This window comes from Populus euphratica, unplaced genomic scaffold, assembly GCF_000495115.2.
Source record: "Populus euphratica unplaced genomic scaffold, PopEup_1.0 scaffold1.1, whole genome shotgun sequence".
Classification (NCBI taxonomy): Eukaryota; Viridiplantae; Streptophyta; class Magnoliopsida; order Malpighiales; family Salicaceae; genus Populus; species Populus euphratica.
Window position 1 is genome coordinate 374,330 of NW_011499845.1, and position 18,297 is coordinate 392,626.

At 34.9% G+C, this 18,297-nt stretch overlaps 4 protein-coding genes across 4 annotated transcripts; 1 reads left to right on the plus strand and 3 right to left on the minus strand.

Annotated features, from left to right (window-relative positions):
- Positions 1–3,077: 3,077 nt before the first annotated feature.
- LOC105122603 (3-ketoacyl-CoA synthase 21-like) lies at positions 3,078–4,624 on the minus strand. The gene has a single exon (XM_011021856.1). The coding sequence runs from the start codon at positions 4,437–4,439 to the stop codon at positions 3,078–3,080; it is 1,362 nt and encodes a 453-aa protein (XP_011020158.1). The 5' UTR covers positions 4,440–4,624.
- Positions 4,625–5,842: 1,218 nt separating this feature from the next.
- Positions 5,843–7,810, plus strand: LOC105122674 (Pectin lyase-like superfamily protein). Its single transcript, XM_011021970.1, has 5 exons — positions 5,843–6,034; positions 6,153–6,504; positions 6,698–6,908; positions 7,044–7,112; positions 7,311–7,810. The coding sequence occupies exons 1-5, from the start codon at positions 5,908–5,910 to the stop codon at positions 7,545–7,547; spliced, it is 996 nt and encodes a 331-aa protein (XP_011020272.1). The 5' UTR covers positions 5,843–5,907; the 3' UTR covers positions 7,548–7,810.
- Positions 7,811–7,970: 160 nt separating this feature from the next.
- Positions 7,971–10,164, minus strand: LOC105122761 (exocyst complex component EXO70A1-like). Its single transcript, XM_011022075.1, has one exon. It carries the CDS (start codon positions 10,005–10,007, stop codon positions 8,139–8,141), a length of 1,869 nt encoding a protein of 622 aa, XP_011020377.1. The 5' UTR covers positions 10,008–10,164; the 3' UTR covers positions 7,971–8,138.
- Positions 10,165–14,356: 4,192 nt separating this feature from the next.
- LOC105122840 (60S ribosomal protein L35-like) lies at positions 14,357–16,310 on the minus strand. Its single transcript, XM_011022199.1, has 4 exons — positions 16,200–16,310; positions 15,969–16,104; positions 14,964–15,120; positions 14,357–14,628 (listed from the first exon to the last, which is right to left on the minus strand). Exons 1-4 carry the CDS (start codon positions 16,201–16,203, stop codon positions 14,554–14,556), a joined length of 372 nt encoding a protein of 123 aa, XP_011020501.1. The 5' UTR covers positions 16,204–16,310; the 3' UTR covers positions 14,357–14,553.
- Positions 16,311–18,297: the final 1,987 nt, after the last annotated feature.

The following is an 18,297-nucleotide window of genomic DNA, read 5'->3' on the forward strand; positions in this document are numbered from 1 at the left end:
AAAAATATAATTATAATAAAAAACCAGTAAAAAAAAAAGAGAAGAAAAAAAAAGGACCCAAACTCATTTGGATCATCATGTTAAATTTATAATATTTGGATTATCATGTTAAATTTATAATATTGTTATGATGTCATTTTTCTATTTCAATCCATACTTGTAAGTAAAAAAATATATTTATATGTTTTTTTTAGATATTTGTTTTACATTTTAAAAGCATTCTTGAAAAAAAAAATTATTTTTTAATTTTTTTCTCTAGTTTAAATTAATTGTTTTTGGTATTTCTAAATCATTTTTATATGTTGATATAAAAATTAAAATTTTAAAAATAAAAAATATTATATTAATATATTTTTAAATAAAAAATACTTTAAAAATAATCACTGTCACCTCATAAATATTTCATAAATATTATTTTAAATCTAAAGATTTACAGCACAAAAGGTTAGTCTATTTTGTCACGGGTGAAGCATGATTAAATATCATCTTTGGTTTTGGTTGCTTATATGATGGTCACTGGAGGTTTACATGGTCGTTAACTTCAGGACCCGTGGGATTAGTTGTAGTGCACGCAAGCTGACGTAAGCTGGCCCGGACACCTACGTTAATCAAAAAAAAAAAATCATCTTTGGTTGTTTTTACCCCCGGATACCCACGTTAATAAAAAAAAAATATATATCATCTTTGGTTGTTTTTATCCTCCAATCAATAGTTTAGCTAAACTGAACCTCTAATTTGTCAGAATTAAAATAAATCCGGAAAGCTCACTAAATAAATAAATGTTACAGAAACGTGAATAATTTTGTCCTTGCGGATAATGCATGGTAAAGGGATTCATGAAACCACGGGTTTTTGAGTTTCTGTTGGCCAAGGACAAGTTTTGTGATGAACTGGAACACCTAAAAACTGCAAAAATGCACCTCAGCCAGCCGATTCTGGAAGAATTTAACATTTCAAATTAATTAATATGGGCCTTCACAGAACGAGGAACCTTCAAAAATTGGCGCATGCCATTATGAGTATCCTTTTGCTAAAGGCAATAAAGTGGTTTGCTTTCTGTTTACTGCATGACTCCATGATGACAGCCGAGTTCCTGTTCTCTCTTATACTGAAATGGCGATGCAAAGCTTCCTTCCAACGTGGGATCTTCCCATCATAGCTTTTCTATATTTAAAGCTCTCTATCAAATTAACTAGTCCTCCGTCAAGTTTGTTTATTCAACACAAGTGTGTATACCACCCAAGAACACATTTCAGACCCAACAAAAAATCAACAATTTTTGTGAAATTAGTTTCCGATTTTGGCCAAGATAAAAAAAAGTTGACGTACTTTAGGCTATGGTGCTCAAGGGTTCTGCTTAATAAGTTGATCACTGATACTGGTACTGTGTTAATTGAAATTTTGTTGGGAAATTAGTATTTTCAAGAGAAAAGAATGAATATTATGATTGCGAGGGAGGGACTATTACGGAGAACCAGCAAATAAAGGAGGAAGACGATGTGAAGTGTGAACAATAAGTACCGAAGAAAAAGAGCAAGCCAAAATTTTGTTGCCTGGCAGAGATCCATTATTTCTCAGTTGACTATACGAGTGGAAGTTGGTGGAAATCACGTGTATGCATTGATGCATCGCTGCGAGTAATTTATATTAGAATAATATAAATTATATTTTAAATTTTATTTAATAATATAAATTTTTTAGTTAAATTAATTTTTCTATATATTATTAGAGTTTTGATAAATAAATGATAATAATTTTAAATCTTACTATTTTTATTTAATTTAATAAAAAATTAAGTATAAAAAATAACTTTGTGAAAGTTTTAAATCCACAAAATTTTTACTTTAAAAAATAATATTTTAGACCTTACTTGTAATTTAAATTTTTAATTGAAATGATTCTTAAACTTGCTATTCTTACTAGTCAAACCGATCTTGAACTTGTAAGATTTCTTCAGTTCGATATGAGGTCCTCAAGATTCGTTGAATTCATGCCAAAAGCATGTTCTCAAAATAAATAGCAGCTAGCTAGTATTTGGAAAACTTGTCACAATAAACAGAAGATGAAGAATATTACAGGCCTTCCTCATTTGTAGTTGACGATCCATCCTATTCGAACTTAGATAAATTGATGCATCCTCGCTCTTCTATATGTTGGTCTAAAAGCCAGGCGTATAGGTAACCTCTGCACTCCTTTTAGTCTTTCTATTTTCCACTTCATCCTTCACACCATCTCTTCCCTGCATCATAAATTTGTAGATGTATCATGCGTACGCCTGATTTTGCATGTGATTTTATTTTGATGGGTCGAGTTCTTGCCCCGAGGAGCTGGCTCTGTAATATATGCAGATTGGATGCAGATCAGAGGTCATCCTCTCATAATTAATGCCTTTTGCTTCGAGCAGGAGATAGGCGTCCTGACGACATAAAATCGAAGGTTACTCCGGTGACGAGAAAAAGATGGATGTCTTGAGGACATCAAATCAAAGGTTACTCCGTTGATGAGACTAATTAAATATTGTTTTTTATTTAGAAATATATTAAAATAATATATTGTTTTTAAATTTATTATTGATATTAATATACTTGAAAAAAAACATGAAAATTATTTTTTTAAAAAAAATTCTTAGCCGGCGCACTACAGTATTCTAATAGCTTTTTATTGTTTTATTTAAATCCAGCATTGTAATGGGTGTCGATATTATGTCAATGCCAAAATTATAAATTCCCTTAGGATGCTAATTAATACTGAAGCAAAGATTTTCAGCTCCTTTTCTAGTGCCAAAAAACAATGATTGGGCAAATAAAGGAGCTTTTGTTCTTAGCTTGTAGCCTCTGTTAAATGTCATACTTAAAATCCCATCAAATTAAGAAGAGCTTGGCTTTAATATATTGAGTTATTATCTCCTTTGGTTCTTTTTTAAACTTCGATTAAATTTTTTTTTACAAAACATGATGATATAAAAAAAAAACACAGAAATCATGTGAAGAATGTTGGAAGAAAAATGGAAAAATCTAGGCAGGCCCTATTGAAATCTAACAAAGCTGAGATATTCGTCATTGACCCAACTATACTTTTCAATGGATGGGTTGATAGTGGTTTCTGGGGGGGTATTGGTCTATGCTGTCTTTCCAAACATTGGCATCCTTCAGGTCCCTCGTTACCTCGAAAACACAGCTGTTGCACTTGAAACCTGCGCCAAGACTGGTCATTAGTATTTTATTACCTTTTTTAAGCCTCTGCTTAGCCTCCATGTAGGCTAAAACATACCAAAGGCCACCAGCTGATGTATTGCCAAATCGATGAAGAGCCATTCTCGCTGGCTCGAGATCATAATTACTGAGGCTTAAACTTTTCCCAACCTCATCAATTATTGCCCTTCCACCTGGGTGTACACAGAAATGGTCCGCTCCAGTCTTCAGATTCAAGCCTGCTCCCATTTCTTGAAGACTGTTCCTTTTGGTTTTGTTCTGCTGACGAGATACATAAACATAGCGAAGTTGTTCACTTAGTGGTAATATTTTAGGAAACAAGACACGAAGATTCGCAGCAAGAGCCTTAGCAGCAGATATTTTAAGGCTTTTAGTAAGGAGAAAACCTTTGTAGCCAAGGTCATCTGCTACTTGTATGCAGCATCCGCAGGCCTCGTCGTTTGAGCCAAGATGCGTACGCACGACATGTTTCAATCTGTAGATAGCTTGATGTTTTAAAGCACTGTTGTTTGTGAAGAGCATTGAGCAACCTCCTGAACGGAAGAGGCAGTTTGAGAGCATCATGGATTTTTCTTTGCCTTGGTACCAATTTGAACCTAATGATTCTGTACTCACAACAATAGCGAAGGCATTCTTGTATGACTTGAACAAGTGTTGCACCAGATCAATGGCTACAATGCTTGCACTGCAGCCCATTTCGGAGAGGTTGAAAGTTTTAACGTTTGATCTCATCTTGTAACGATTAACTACTCGAGCTGTCAGAGAAGGTGCAGGAGAGAACAAAGAAACATTGACAACAAGTATGTCAATTTTCGTTGGAGAAATTCCTGTTTTGGCAAAGAGCTTGTCGAGCGTGTCAAAGATGAGACCATCCATTTCCGAAATGGAGTCTTTCAGGGTCGGAGAATCCTCTTGGCCTGAGATAACGTTTCTAGGGCTATACGTTTCTTCACCAATGCCCGAGCTAACAATAGTTTTTAAGAGAAATTTGTATTCTTGTAGCCCCAGGTTCTTATTTCTGAGGACTATTCTTGCACAAGTGTCTGTGTCAAGCTTCCTATCCTCTGGAGCTTTGTAGCATTCATAAGCCATCATATAGCAGCAGGCTTCTCTCTTCTGAAAAACCAACTTACGAAGGCAGAAAATAATGAAGAAGAGAAGGCAAAATATCATGATCAGCTCCATTGGGAGGAAGAAATCAGTTTTCAATGTTGAGCGTGTATACATCAGAGCTATAGGACTTCGGTCTCTTTACAGAGCTATTTGTAGGTCACGTGAATTGTGTGCCACCCCACATGTCTATCTGCTTTCAGTACTGCTGCTTCAGTCAAAACTTGGGATTGTTGAGAGAAAAATCTCTTAACAACCTCCACGAATTGTTACAAACAATAAACTGAAGTTGTAGATATGCACGCCAGAGCCATTGTTTGTGGGAAGGCCTCAAGCAAAGTACTAAACAAATGGACCGGATAATTGACATTTACAAGCTGAAACCACATCTACGATTTCACATGCGCACAGATTTCTAATTCGGAAGAGCAAAGTGAATAAGAATAGTTTTATGCGCTCGAAGTAGGCGATTTCTTATAGCATTGTTCTTGTTTTGTTTGATCAGCAAGTCCCAAATTATTAAAATTAATAATTACAGAAAACTGCCCCTTATAACTGTGCTGCTAATATTTATTTGGAGGTATAGTTGTGATTTTTTTAAAGTATTTTTTATGGTAGGATAAAATAAAATATTGTTTTTTTTTTATTTTTTAAAATTATTTTTAAAATCACCACAATAAAACATATAAAATATAAAAATATTAAATTTTTATAAAATGGTGCGACTGCGTTCCCAAACCGTAGCCACAGCCTGCCTGCCAGGATTTGAGATTGCCGGGGCAAAGCCGTAAACATTGCACCGATCCACGGAAAGTTTGAGGCTGGTAAAAAAGCCCCTTTGCCTATCGCATTCACAACGGCCTTTTTATAGCTAGAGACAATAAATGCCATAAATGAGCTTGATGAAGCTGCAATTTTGTTCGAGATAAATTAATGAGCAGGACGGAGGTCTCTGACAACCCTGTTCTTGACCACTTAAGCACTTAACATGTACAAAGCTCGTGCCAGGAGGGGGAGGGCTAGAAAATTGCAGCCCGCTCACCAGCAGATAAGCAACGTGAGCCTGTCTAGCTAGTCACTTTTGGGCTTTCTTTTTTTGTATATTACATCCTTATTTTTCACGATTCGCGGGTCAAACCTGGCCTTATTGGGTCGCAGAAGTCTCATTAACAGCTTGCTGGCCTCTGCTGGGTGAATGGTGATGGCAGGCCCAAGATCTTGGGTTTGACACTTCACCCCCACCCAATTTTGGGTCTCGAGGCCGCAATTGGGGGAATAAAACAGAGAGAGAAAGAAATAAAGAGAAGGGCAAATAAGGCAATCCATGACGTGTCAAAATGTTAAACCTGACCTCTAAAAGGTAATTCTGATTTTTTTTTAAAGTATTATTCGTTTTTTAAATTATTTTTTTATTTAAAAATAATATAAAATATAAAAGAATTATTTTTAAATAAAATAAATTAAATTTTTATAAAACGCCGTACATGCTGTTAAAAAATTGTTCAGCTTTGAATATTTCCTGCCGACTAATAAACGAAAACAAAGTTCTCAATTCCATAAACAGCGAACAAAGCAGAAAAAGCAAATGGCCACGCTGCCTTACGCTGACGTGGATTCCAGCTTGAGAGCCATGGCCGGTCGAGCAGAAGGGTTTGGCCGGTTATCCATCGGTGGCCTCCACGGTCCTCTCTACTCTGTCACCACCTTGGCCGGTCTTTTCTCCTCTCAAACTTTCTTTTCCAATCAATCGTTTCCTTGATCAAAGATTAATTAATCCTTCATTAACATCCTTAAAATAACCGAACTATATATGTTTCTTTTGTTTTCTAGATGATGGGCCAGGATCACTACGTGAGGGTTGCAGGAGACAAGAACCATTGTGGATTGTTTTCGAGGTTTCTGGTACAATTAATCTAGTGTCACAGTTAAGCGTGTCATCTTATAAAACAATAGATGGCAGAGGTCAAAGAATTAAGGTCGCCGGAAAAGGATTAAGATTGAAAGAATGCGAACACGTAATTGTCTGTAACCTTGAATTTGAAGGTGGTAGAGGACATGATATTGATGGCATCCAAATAAAGCCTAATTCTAGACATATTTGGATTGATAGATGTAGTCTTCGTGATTATGATGATGGTCTTATTGATATTACCAGACAAAGCACTGATATCACTGTTTCAAGGTAAGTTTTCCAATTTATTAAATTCAGGATTCTTATTTTTTTTATTCCTTTCGACTTCTTGTGTTTTTAGAAGAAGAAGAAGAAGAAGAAGAAGGCTGACAAGGCATTTTCTTTTTTGAAAGGTTATTTAATCCTTGTTTGTTAATGTTGGATTATAAAGGGTTTTTTCCTTTTTTTGTTGATGTTGTACTAGGTGTTATTTTGCACAACATGACAAGACAATGCTGATTGGAGCAGATGCATCTCATGTTGGTGATAGATGCATAAGAGTGACAATTCATCATTGTTTTTTTGATGGAACAAGGCAAAGACATCCGCGTCTTAGATTCGGGAAAGTTCATTTGTACAACAATTATACAAGGAATTGGGGAATTTATGCTGTTTGTGCAAGTGTAGAAGCCCAGGTAGGAAAAGCAGAACGGTGCTTTGTTGTGATTAATCATGTGTGTGTGTGTGTGTTTTCATATAAAGGTTAGACCAACGATTTGCAGCAGGATATGCAGCTTCAATTGTAGTCTCATTCTATTGCGTTTCATCAGATATATTCTCAATGCAATATTTATGAAGCAGGGCAGAAGAAAAAGACTTTTGAATTTTATACAGAAAAGGTAATGTGATGCTCTTTTACTTATTATACCTCAGGCCTTTTATTTTTAGTCGAGTAACCTGAATGCTTTCGCCTAGAATATTGCAGATCAGTATCTGCCGAATGAAATCTACTCTATGTCAAATAGGTTTCTTTGCATATTACATCGGGTTCCTCATTCTGGATTGTTTTTCTTTCATTTGTATGTAATGATTCACAGGCAGCAGACAGACAAGGGGCTAGTTCTGGTTTAATAAGATCTGAAGGAGATGTATTGCTGAATGGAGCTCAATCATGCTTATTACAAGGTGTTGGAGAAAACTGTGTGTTCCATCCAGGTGAATATTATCCAACTTGGACCCTGGAGTCCCCCTTGGATTCTCTGAAAGATGTCCTCCAAATCTGCACTGGTTGGCAATCTATTCCTCGACCAGCAGGGATGTTGATAGCTGCGTAGTTCCATATGTATTTTCGAGCTTTATATCTGTTTGTGATTTCGACCAACAAAAACATATACTGATATGTGTCAAGTAAAAAAGTTGATGCTGGGTTAGAAATTCCTTGATCTTAGATATATATCAAACTCTAAAATCTTGTTCTAAAACGTGGTCAGTCAACATAGACATCCCCAAACTTACCCAGGTTGGCTTTGGCTTTTGCATTTTTTCCCCCTGGTTGACTGATATTGTAGTTGATATCTTCACAGGTTCGTTGACTTTCTACTCGATCTATACCTTTCATTCATATTTAAAGATTTTATGTTGAAATCTATATATGTCCTTCACCAATTTGGATATTTAGCCATATTTTGTCAGCTAAAAATAATCATTCTGATATAATACCTGTTTGCAAACTGCAAATAAAATCAACATCTGTGCAGAATAGGAGAAGAAATTCAAAGGGATTATAGTTAATTTTCTGCGGCATTGGCTGACTGCCTATTCTACCGCACGAAATTCACAAAAAGACATGATTGGAAAGGAAGTTAATAGATTCTATAATGGTGTTTTTGAAATGTATTTATTAAATGATTTCACTTGGATTTACATTATCGAGGAGTAAGAGATGGGGAGCTGCCTGAAAGGGCAGTTCCATGAAACAAATGTGCGATGTAATTCCCAAGATCGTCAGGCGTGAACCTTACACACATCTCAAAATTATTCTCCCGCAGCATCATCTTGTGCGTGTCATAAAACTCTCTGTATGCTGTTATAAGTTCCTTCGCAATTGACACCTTCAATTCATCCCTCAACTTCCTATCTGGCACAACCCATGATACCTGTTTCTTGTATGCTTCTTCAAAAGCTGCGTTAAACCTCTGAAAGCATTCCTTTGCTTCTTCAGGTGATAGTGGTGGAGAGTTTATTTCTGGTAGAGATGAGAATACCTTACCCCATGCCATTGTTTCATAGGTGGAAGCATATTGTATAACCTTCTTGGCATGCTTGAACACCCAATCTTCACCGAGAAGCACGTTAAGGTGAGTCGTACAGACCTTGTCGAGGACAATCTGAACATTGTTAGCTAGGAATAGGTATGACAAGGACATATCTTTGTACACTTCTGCTTTCCTATCAAGCTTGCATAAAAGGACGAATATGAGCCAAGCTAGGTGCACTGAAACTGCTGGTGTTAAACCGGAATCAGAGGTTGGACTCTCGAAGTAAGCTTCAGGCAAAGCCGTATTCCTTGGTGGTGGAGAATCGGAAACAATGTCAGAGAGAATCCTGCTGTAATCTGCGAGTGAAGATATGTAACTTGTAACCTTTTGGGTCAGTGGGTGAATCCCGCCACCAACGATCAGATTTTTTGACGAGTCCTTTTGAATTGTTGATTCAAAGTCAGAAAGAATGGCACGGATTGACTCGCCAAGTCCATGTAGTGATGAAGCAACTTGCAGTTTAATATCTGAGGTTGATTCAGAGTTGAAAATCAACTCTACCTCTGGCTGGAGATCAGAGAGTGCTTCGTAGAGTTCCATTAGTGGGAAAATCCTCTCTGGCAATTTCTTGCACTTAGCTACATGCACAGGAAATCTAAATAGATTTATTGCTCCTTTGGTTATCTCAGAAAAGCATGATTCCTTGATTGTTTGAGATGCCGAAAACACATGATCAGAGAGAGCTTTTTCTCCACTAAGGAGTGTTTTTACAGCGATCACTGCATTCATCCAGTTCTTTATCATATGCTCGAGTGCTTCCCAATTCATTTTGTGAATTTGAGAAGACCTGAATTTTTCGATTCCTAGCAGATACAATCCTTCATCTACAACTGATTTTCTGAAAAGTTTGTATATGTTGACACACTCAATGCTGTAGCCAGAACTTATCATACAATCAGCTATAGATTTGAGATCCGACATGGCAACTGCTACGACTCTCGCCACATTAGTGATGGACTCACCGGCTGTTTTGAACTCTTCTTCCGATCCAAGCTCATTCTCATCTTCGATTGAGCCATCCGGGGATCGAACTGAAATAGAATCTGGATCCAGTTGATTGCGTGTTGCAGCCAATACCTGATAGAATTCTTTTTGGAGTCTTGCCATGGCCATTTCCATGAGTTTCTGAGAAAGCACAAGCATAGCAGAGGTCGAATGCTCAGAGACTAACGTGTGCATTGCTCGACGCAAGTCCCTGACACTTGAGAGAAATTCTTCGGCTTCATCTCTGTTACCGTGGAAGAGGGAGGTGACTCTGGTGATAGATGAAGAGTTCGGGTCCCATTTGGTGATGATTAATTCAGCATTTTCTATAGTTTCCTCCGTCAAGGATTTGGAGAGCTTGTGGGCAGGGGAGGAAGGAGTGGAAGGGGTTGAAAATGAAGAGGAAAACGAGTGTGTTTTAGAGGATGAAAAAAAGTGGGCTAACATCCCTCTTGTTGCTGCAACGCTCTTCGGAGTCTCTGACCGAACCATTGAGCCCTGAAAATGGGAACTCAAAAGTAAGGAAGGAAGTTTGTAATTCAACTCAAGGAGGAAGCTTACAGTTATTGGTTATTGTTATCGAGTGTTTGTCATGGGAGGCTGTTAAATAGAGAAGAGGAGCTGCTAAGTTTCCAATCGAGGAATGTTGTTTTCTTGCACTGTTAGACCAGAAACCATTGACCGACTCAAGTTGGATAGCAACGAGATTTAAAGCTGGTTTGAAGATGTAACAGCTGTTTTAAACTCAAGTTGGATAGCAACGAGATTTAAAGCTAGTTGGAAGATGTAACAGCTGTTTTAAAATATTTTTAATTTAGAAATATATTAAAATATTTTTTATTTTTTAAAAATTATTTTTCACACCACCACGGTTTTTTATTTTTTAAAAATTATTTTTTCACACCACCACGTCAAAACAATCTAAAAATATAAAATAATAATTTAAATCAAATTTTTTTAAAAAAATTATATTATTTAAATCAAATAAGTTCTTATAGCATACTGTATTTTTTTGTACTATTGTTTCACCAACTAGAACCCTTTCAACTCTCCCTCTTTCTTGTTTGCTTTAATAAATTCAAGTCTATTCTGGATTTATTTATTTTTTATTTCTTTACCATTTTTCTGGTTATATCTCCCCCTTTATCGAGGATTTATCTCATTTAAATAAATGTTTTGGTATCACATTTTATGATGTAAAAGAAGTTGACACCGTGATCGAGAAATGAAATCTTTCATCATTGAAGTCCAGTAATGTGACTTGTTCTTCATTACTTGATGATAATTTGAATACACACACGCACACATATGCCCATGACTCGCAACAATGATCTTGTTTACCAGGCAAAGTCGCGCATACCCAGTCTTAGAACCAGACAGTTGGCGACTACCGTTATTGTTTAGAAAACTATTATTTATTGTGCAGGCATTGATTAGTGCATGATGAGTTTCTTGAGATATCGAGACACTATTTGAAAACAGAGAAGGACTCCGTTTTTTTTTAAATAATTAATTCGGAAAATTGGGATTTCTTGTTCAAATATAAAATTTGTCTTTTGAATAATTGAAAAATTAGTTTTCTAGCTTTTTAAGTTTATACAGAGTTCTGAAAACACACTTTGCAGTTTCTCTTTAGAATTCTCCCATTTTAAAAAAAAACAAAAAAAAAACGATAACTAATAAGATATTTTTATTTTATATGCACGCTTTTAACAAAACATTAATTTCTATTTTTACTTTTTTATATTTCTTAGGGTCATAATTTTATTTTTATTTTTATTGTAAATCTAATATAAAAAGTTTTTCTTTTTAGTTAACTAGTATATTATATAGCTTATTTATGATAATTCTTAATTTGAATGAAATTCTAATTAATATTTTATAGTTAAATTATTATAAATATAAGATATTAAGATGATTATTATGAACTATAGTTTTGATTTTTTTTAATGAAAAATAGTTATAAAGTTGAGCATTTCTTATTTGTTTGTTTTTTAAATTCTTTTTAGTTCTTCGCCCGATTTTTTACTGAAAAGAAAGAAAGAAAACTATAAAAGGAAAAGAAAACTAAACAGGAGAAGAAAAATGGTTTTCACCTTAAATATTACTTGAGCAACACACTTTATTCAGAATTTCTTTGTTTTTTTATTGTCGAATGATTTGTGAAGTGCATGCTAGACGGGCAAGAAATCTGCTGAGACTCTTTGGCTCCCCACTCTCCATTTTAAAACTCTGCTATCGATATCTCCAGGGGAAAATATGTTTGAACGACGCTGTGACTATGGCTAGCTGCAATGTTACACTGGAGAATTTCTTGTGGAGATTTCTTTCTCCTTTTCTTTTTTTTTTTTGCATTGGAGTCGGGCTGCGCCTGCAACCTACCATTTATTGTTTTTCGGACGAAATTTTTATTGCAAGGATTTCAAACTTGAATGTTATTCAAGGTGATTTTATTTTTTATTTTTTGAAGATATGGATTAAGACTAATATTTTTTTCAAGCAAAAAGGTTTTTTTAATTGCCTGTTGAGAAGAAAGGGAAACTGGAAACAGCATGGAAAAACTATTTATATAGTGGGGTTAGACTGATTCTCTAATGCTCGATTCTTGCCTATAATAAAAAAACCCGTTTAATTTAGTTAGTTTTCAAAACCTAGACTTGACCCGAATCTTCTGAATGAACTCAAGTATACATTCCTAATAATTTTCAAATTATAGTTACTATACAAATAGATCAATTTAACCGACCACAATTTTGTAAGTCTTTTCCTTTTAAAATATTAGTTTCAGCAGAGTACTGTTCTCTGATTTTTATTCACATGTTTCTGATATATGGTAGCATTCACATCTTCCTGGTTATCAACCTAGCTACTTTGAAAATCAAATGCAGCTGTAAATTCAAGCCCTAAACGTCCTCAGGGCTCGATTAATCGGTCACGGTTCTTAGGTCCTCAAGTTTAAAAAAACATTCGATCTCCAAACGTGGACGTGAAGAGGCATTGTGTTTTACTTTAACTTCATGGGATTTATTCGAACGTCTTGAAGTTTCCTGGGAAAATGACTGCAAGCAAGCAAAACAAGGATTCGTCTTTCTATTGTTTAACTATTTTAGCTTAAATCACACTAGAATCAATGGTTCCCTTTGGTCAAGTAACTATACTAAAATGTTTGCCATAATTTTTTTCTGATTGTCTTTGCTCTTGACTAAAAAATGACGTGTAATTAATTTGAAACTGTCATTGAATTCGATAGTTTATACTCTCTAAGAAGACGGTATGCTCGATAAGCACTCATGAATATGATAAACTTTCAAAGATTATTTTGACCACACTACTCAAAAAAAATAAAAAAATAACGTACCTGCTGGTTTGTGACAAGCAAAAAGAGACTGAGACATGGGAGAAGGGACATAGCTGCCATTCAAATACATAGCAAGATGCAAACTTTCTTAATCGTTTTAAATTCTCAAAATTGAATATCTTGTACAGTTCCAAAACCATACATTCAATGGGGATTAATTAGTGGCTGTGAGTTAAGTCTGGTACTCTATTTGTAGCTGCTTAGCAGATTCTTCCATGGGGAGTTTTTTCCTTGTTAATTGCGTAAGGACTAGGACGTCTGATATCAATTCGTTTTAACTTTGATGGGCAACCTCAATTCTTCGGCAGCCATCAGAATTTATCTAGTTTTGCTTCAACTGGGGAAGCTTTCATCTGTTTTATGGGGTTTAAACCTTTATTCCACCTAGAAATTATGGAGATCATTGACTTTCTGAGATCTCAAATATCAAGCCAAGCACACATGTTGACCAATTTTGTGGAGGCAAATGAATGGCATTCTACGGGAGGTTAACGACCTTAGATAAGGGTTCATGCACATGAAAAATAATATAGATATTGCTTGATAAATACACAGAAGAAATATATATAAGAACGAGACAGGCGCTAGTCACAAGCAGCGCCAAAGCTTGAGAATCGAGAGTAGAAATGAGTATAAAATGAAAGGTGGAGGCTCTTCCTCATGGCCGCAGGAATGTCTGACCATAAGGAGCATACCCAGTTTTGGACTTCATAAATTTTACTTGTCATCTAAAAAACGAGCAAAAAAAGTCATCTTCTTCTAATAAAAAAATAACATTTTTTTTGGGATAAACTGAAAAGTGTGCTGATAAATAGTAGATTAGATGATCTATCACCTTACTTGATAGGACTCGCACTCATACATGCAGGACCATATATCACATGTGCAGGATTTCGAATAACGACATGAATACTAAAATCAATATTATTAACCGAAACTATCGATTTTAATTCAAGGTTTCGAGGGATTGATTCGAGGGGTAGGAAGAATATCCATTCGGCTTAAGATTATTATTGTGCATTTTTCTATTTACAGAAAATGATATTGTTATAATTATCACTACTAACCGGCAAATCACTTCTTGCTACGCGGTGGTCAGTGTTTTTTTTTTTTTCACAGCTGTAAAAAATCACACTTTTAAAAAATATATAAATAATAATCTTTCTAAAATTGAATAATATTCTCCGAAACATATATAATAATATTTGTTAAGAACCCAGTAAGATTTTATTGTATTGATCACATAACACATAATCTTTCAATAATTAATATGTTCATTTCATTTCTTTTTTATCTTTGTTAAGAACTTAGTAAGATAATTTTTATATGTTTTTGGCAACATTTCTCACATAATTAGTTTGTAAAAGTGTCCATTATAAAGTCCACACCCCTAGTTATTATTTATTACTGCAACTGGAAGAGCTCAGACGACCACCTTGCTAAACACAGGCTGCGCATGCGATTTCAGTATTTCACAAACAAATGAACAGAAATACTCTTCAGCTGCAATTCCAATATAAATCTAGCTTCTTGTTTAGAGTGAGATACACCCTCTCCAAAAGTATAAAAGCATAGATTGAAAAAAGAGCAACTCCAGTTCACAAATACCATCAAAATCAAAACTTGTCAACAGAATAGGTTCAAGAAAGAAATCAAAATAGCCTATGCTATGGATGCACCCTACACCTTAATGGCATACTTTCTCATTGGAAAGTACATCTCTCTCTTCTTTTCGCGCTCAGTCTTCAGTGATTGCTGCATAAACAGGCATATCAAGACGTCATGCAAGAAGGCATAAATATATACATTAAAAAGTTGGGACTGGAACCAATAACAGATCCCACAAACCGCTAGGTATTTTGTTTCTTACGGCATTGAAAATGAGATGTGTACAAAAACTAAGATCCTTTAAAGGCTCATTTCAAATCAAACATGTCACTAACAATTTTAAACCTGAGTTCCTAATCAATACGCCTGTGCTAAACAACTTGGTTGTATATCCTTACTAGCATGCATCTGTAAAGTATCACCTTCTCAACACTTTCATGTTTCACGTATAAAACAATAATTCAACAAAGATGAAATGATACCTGATGCTTAGTAAGCCTCCTGCGGATGGCCCTGGTCTTCTTGGGACGCAGATCAAGGGGCAAAAACTTCTTCTTCTTGTATGCATCCCTCAATATAGCCTTCTGCTTCTGTGAAATCACGGTCAACACCTGTGCAATGGACAACCTCACAACTTTTCTGCACCACACATCAAGACCCAACACAAACAAGAAAGAAAACACATAAATATCAATTTGAACAATGAATAAAACAATATCAATGAGGCACCCAACTACAGATAAACAGAAAACATGAAGTAGTTGTGCACGCCCTATATAAGACCCAGGCATTTTTTACTTCCAAAGTAGAAGAACTCATTTACCACTTCAAAGAGGTAGAAACTTGTCAAGTTTCCTGTTATAAAAAGACGACTAAGCACCGTACATATTTGCTAGCGAATTCAATATCTAAAACAAAGATTATTAACTTCAGTCAGTTTACTGGTTATTAAGAAGCATTACTTGATAGCTCATAAAACTAAAACCTTAATTGTCAAAAAAAGGTTACCCCAAACTCGGATTTTAACAGTCATGCAACTAGGCCTTCAATTTTTTTCTTTCCACGGAAACAAGCAAAAAGCTGGTTCAAGTTTGGTTTGTATATTGAATTTCAAAAGCAAAACCATCATCCCCCCAAAAAATGGCAGGCTAGATACTTGAAATCACTTCAACATTTTTTGAAAACAAATTATTTTCATTTTCATTTTATCACAGAAAGCAGCCCAAAATGACACCAGACGCTGCCTAAATCAATAAAGCACGTCGATATAGCTTAAAGTCGATCCTAAACGAATAAACAAGATCAAATCCAGCATGGAAGCTCAAAAAACAAAAAAACAAACCATCACTGCCTAAATCCATAAGTACGAACCAATAAAAGAGCCCATTAAACTTAAAACAGAACTAGATCCATCAATCAATCCGTTTAAGTGAAAAAAAAGCGCGGAGAGGCAGAAAAAGAGAGGTGAAGGGATTGTGAGTGTTTACATCTTGGAAAGCTTGTTAGGAGCACCTCCGGTGACCTTAGCAACGCGAAGGAGAGCAAGCTCCGCTTTGAGATCCTTCAACTGAGCCAAAAGATCTGCCTTTGATTTGTTTCTCAACTCATGAACCTTGATTCTTGCTGTCATTCAAAAAAATCATAAATCATAAGTCGGAATAAATAATACCAAAACCCTAATCAAAATCAAATGATTTGACATTTTCTTGATTTGTTACCCATTGCTTCGTCCCCCTCTCTGGCAACGGCTGGGTGGCTGTCTGTGTTACCTCTCGGTGGTTACGGAAACCCTAAATAAGCGTAGGGTTTTGAGGAATTGACCGAGCGCGGGAGATAATGGGCTGGGTTTCAAGTCTTCAGTTTACCAGGTTAGCCCAGTCTCCTGAGAAAATATTTCGTTAGATTTGGGCCGAAGATGATTTCATCAGCATGGGTCTAGCTTAAATCAGTTGATATGTGTATTTATAGGCCCAGCTACTTAATTATTTGATTGCGATCCCCAGGAATCAGGATCCAATCATGAGGGCACTTGTCTGCTTCCGATTTTTTTGAAAAACTGTATTCTTCAGATCTTCTAGGTCTTTGACTGAGTTCTTCCAGCAAACAATTTGCTATGGTCGATGAATATTTCAATACCAGGCCTTAATTTAATATGATTGTGTACCGGGGCTGTCAATATTTGTGTAGTTTATTGGAGGAGTTTATTTCTGGGATACCTTGAAAGGAACCCAGAACATTAACTTTAACAATAACTCTTAGGTTTTTTTGGGTTTTTTTGGTTATAATAATAGACATAGTTTACTGTTAAATACTATAGTAAAATTATTTTTTTTTGTCTTTGAGTTGAAAAAAAAAATGTAATGATATTGGAGTGTTTTGATCTTTGAAGTTAATTCATTAATCATTAAAAGACTATTTAGGAGCATGTCAGTATTTTTATTTTTTTCACAGTAAAAATACGATTTTGTACTGGATTTGACAATTTCTAGAGTTTTTTAGTCTTTTAAAAAATATTCAAATAGTTAAATATTTATTTATCTCTAAAATTTTTAAAAAAAGTTGTTGACTAAAGGTTTTTTTATTTTAGTTTTTGCACTTTAAAATATAGTAAAAATATTATTATACTCTTATAAAAAGACAAAAAATCAAAGCATATGTTTAGGGCATTTGTATACTTTCATTATGGTTTCTATTTTTATGTTTTTTAGGTTCTTGAAAGATATTTTTGTATTTCTATTTTAAAAAATAATTATTTTATTCAAAAAAAATATTAAAGAGTTATATTCACGCACCAACAAATAAGTGTCGCTTATGATATTTGAGTGACGTGTGTAGATTTTTCTAGTGAGCAAACATATCTTTCTATCATGTCATTGAAAGTGTTGTTATATTTTTTTATGAGGCAGTGTGTATCGGCGTACTATAGTTGGTTTCTTACTAATAATTATTTTTATTGTTTTATATTTTTTATATTTTAAAAAAAATAGTCTTGTGGTGAATTGCTGAGGAGTGAACTAGTTTTATATAGGCAGAAGAAGTGTGTGTGTATAAAGAAAAACATACTGTATAGCTCAACAATCCAACAGTATAATTAATGCTCCAAGTTTCCATCAAGTTACTGTTTAGTTCATATTCCTAGAAAAAATAAATGAAATATTTTTACCTCTATTACCCAAACCAACTATACGAAGACTTTAAGAGATGTAGATGTGCGAATGAAAAAAGACAAGGGATTTTGGAGCGACAAGATGACACTGTCGAGCCAATGTTCAACTCTCTGAGAAAAAGAATCCGAGAGAGAATCCCTTGAAGTTACATCAATTCAATAACATAGACGCGGCAAAGAAAGAATATCTAGGATGCTTTCTATCCTATTAAATCTTATCGGATCTCTAGTATTTTTCATTAGGTTAGGAACTGGCAGCTGGTAGTGTCAAGTGCTAACCACCACAATTTGTATTCCTAATGGTTGCCATGAAAGTCTTCACTGACAATGATATTGAAGAAAATCAATGGAGGACTTGATCATATGCCTTGATAATCATCTTGGACCCAAGGTTTTGACCAGTTGCCATGTATCGTTGAGAAATCAAACCGAGTGAGAAAATGCGATTTTCCTACTGCATGCTCTTCGTTCTTTATATTTCTTCGATATCTTTAGAATTGAGTCAGGATCTTCCGGAAAGACAGAAATTAAATCCATGCATAATACATACTGCTTGTATTATTATTTTTTTCGATGGCTTTACATATTCTTTTAAATTAGGTATATCTTTAACCGATTTTTGCACTTTGAGATCAAACCTATTTTTCAAA

Bases quoted from the DNA above. Each gene is read 5' to 3' on its own strand.
- LOC105122603 (XM_011021856.1), bottom strand. From the start codon at position 4,439: ATGTATACACGCTCAACATTGAAAACTGATTTCTTCCTCCCAATGGAG.
- LOC105122674 (XM_011021970.1), top strand. From the start codon at position 5,908: ATGGCCACGCTGCCTTACGCTGACGTGGATTCCAGCTTGAGAGCCATG. The intron at 6,909-7,043 runs GTAGGAAAAGCA...GCGTTTCATCAG, and splicing joins GTGCAAGTGTAGAAGCCCAG to ATATATTCTCAATGCAATAT. The intron at 7,113-7,310 runs GTAATGTGATGC...AATGATTCACAG, and splicing joins TTGAATTTTATACAGAAAAG to GCAGCAGACAGACAAGGGGC.
- LOC105122761 (XM_011022075.1), bottom strand. From the start codon at position 10,007: ATGGTTCGGTCAGAGACTCCGAAGAGCGTTGCAGCAACAAGAGGGATG.
- LOC105122840 (XM_011022199.1), bottom strand. The intron at 15,121-15,968 runs GTAAACACTCAC...TGTGTGGTGCAG, and splicing joins CCTAACAAGCTTTCCAAGAT to AAAAGTTGTGAGGTTGTCCA. The intron at 14,629-14,963 runs GTATCATTTCAT...CTGTTTATGCAG, and splicing joins GGAGGCTTACTAAGCATCAG to CAATCACTGAAGACTGAGCG.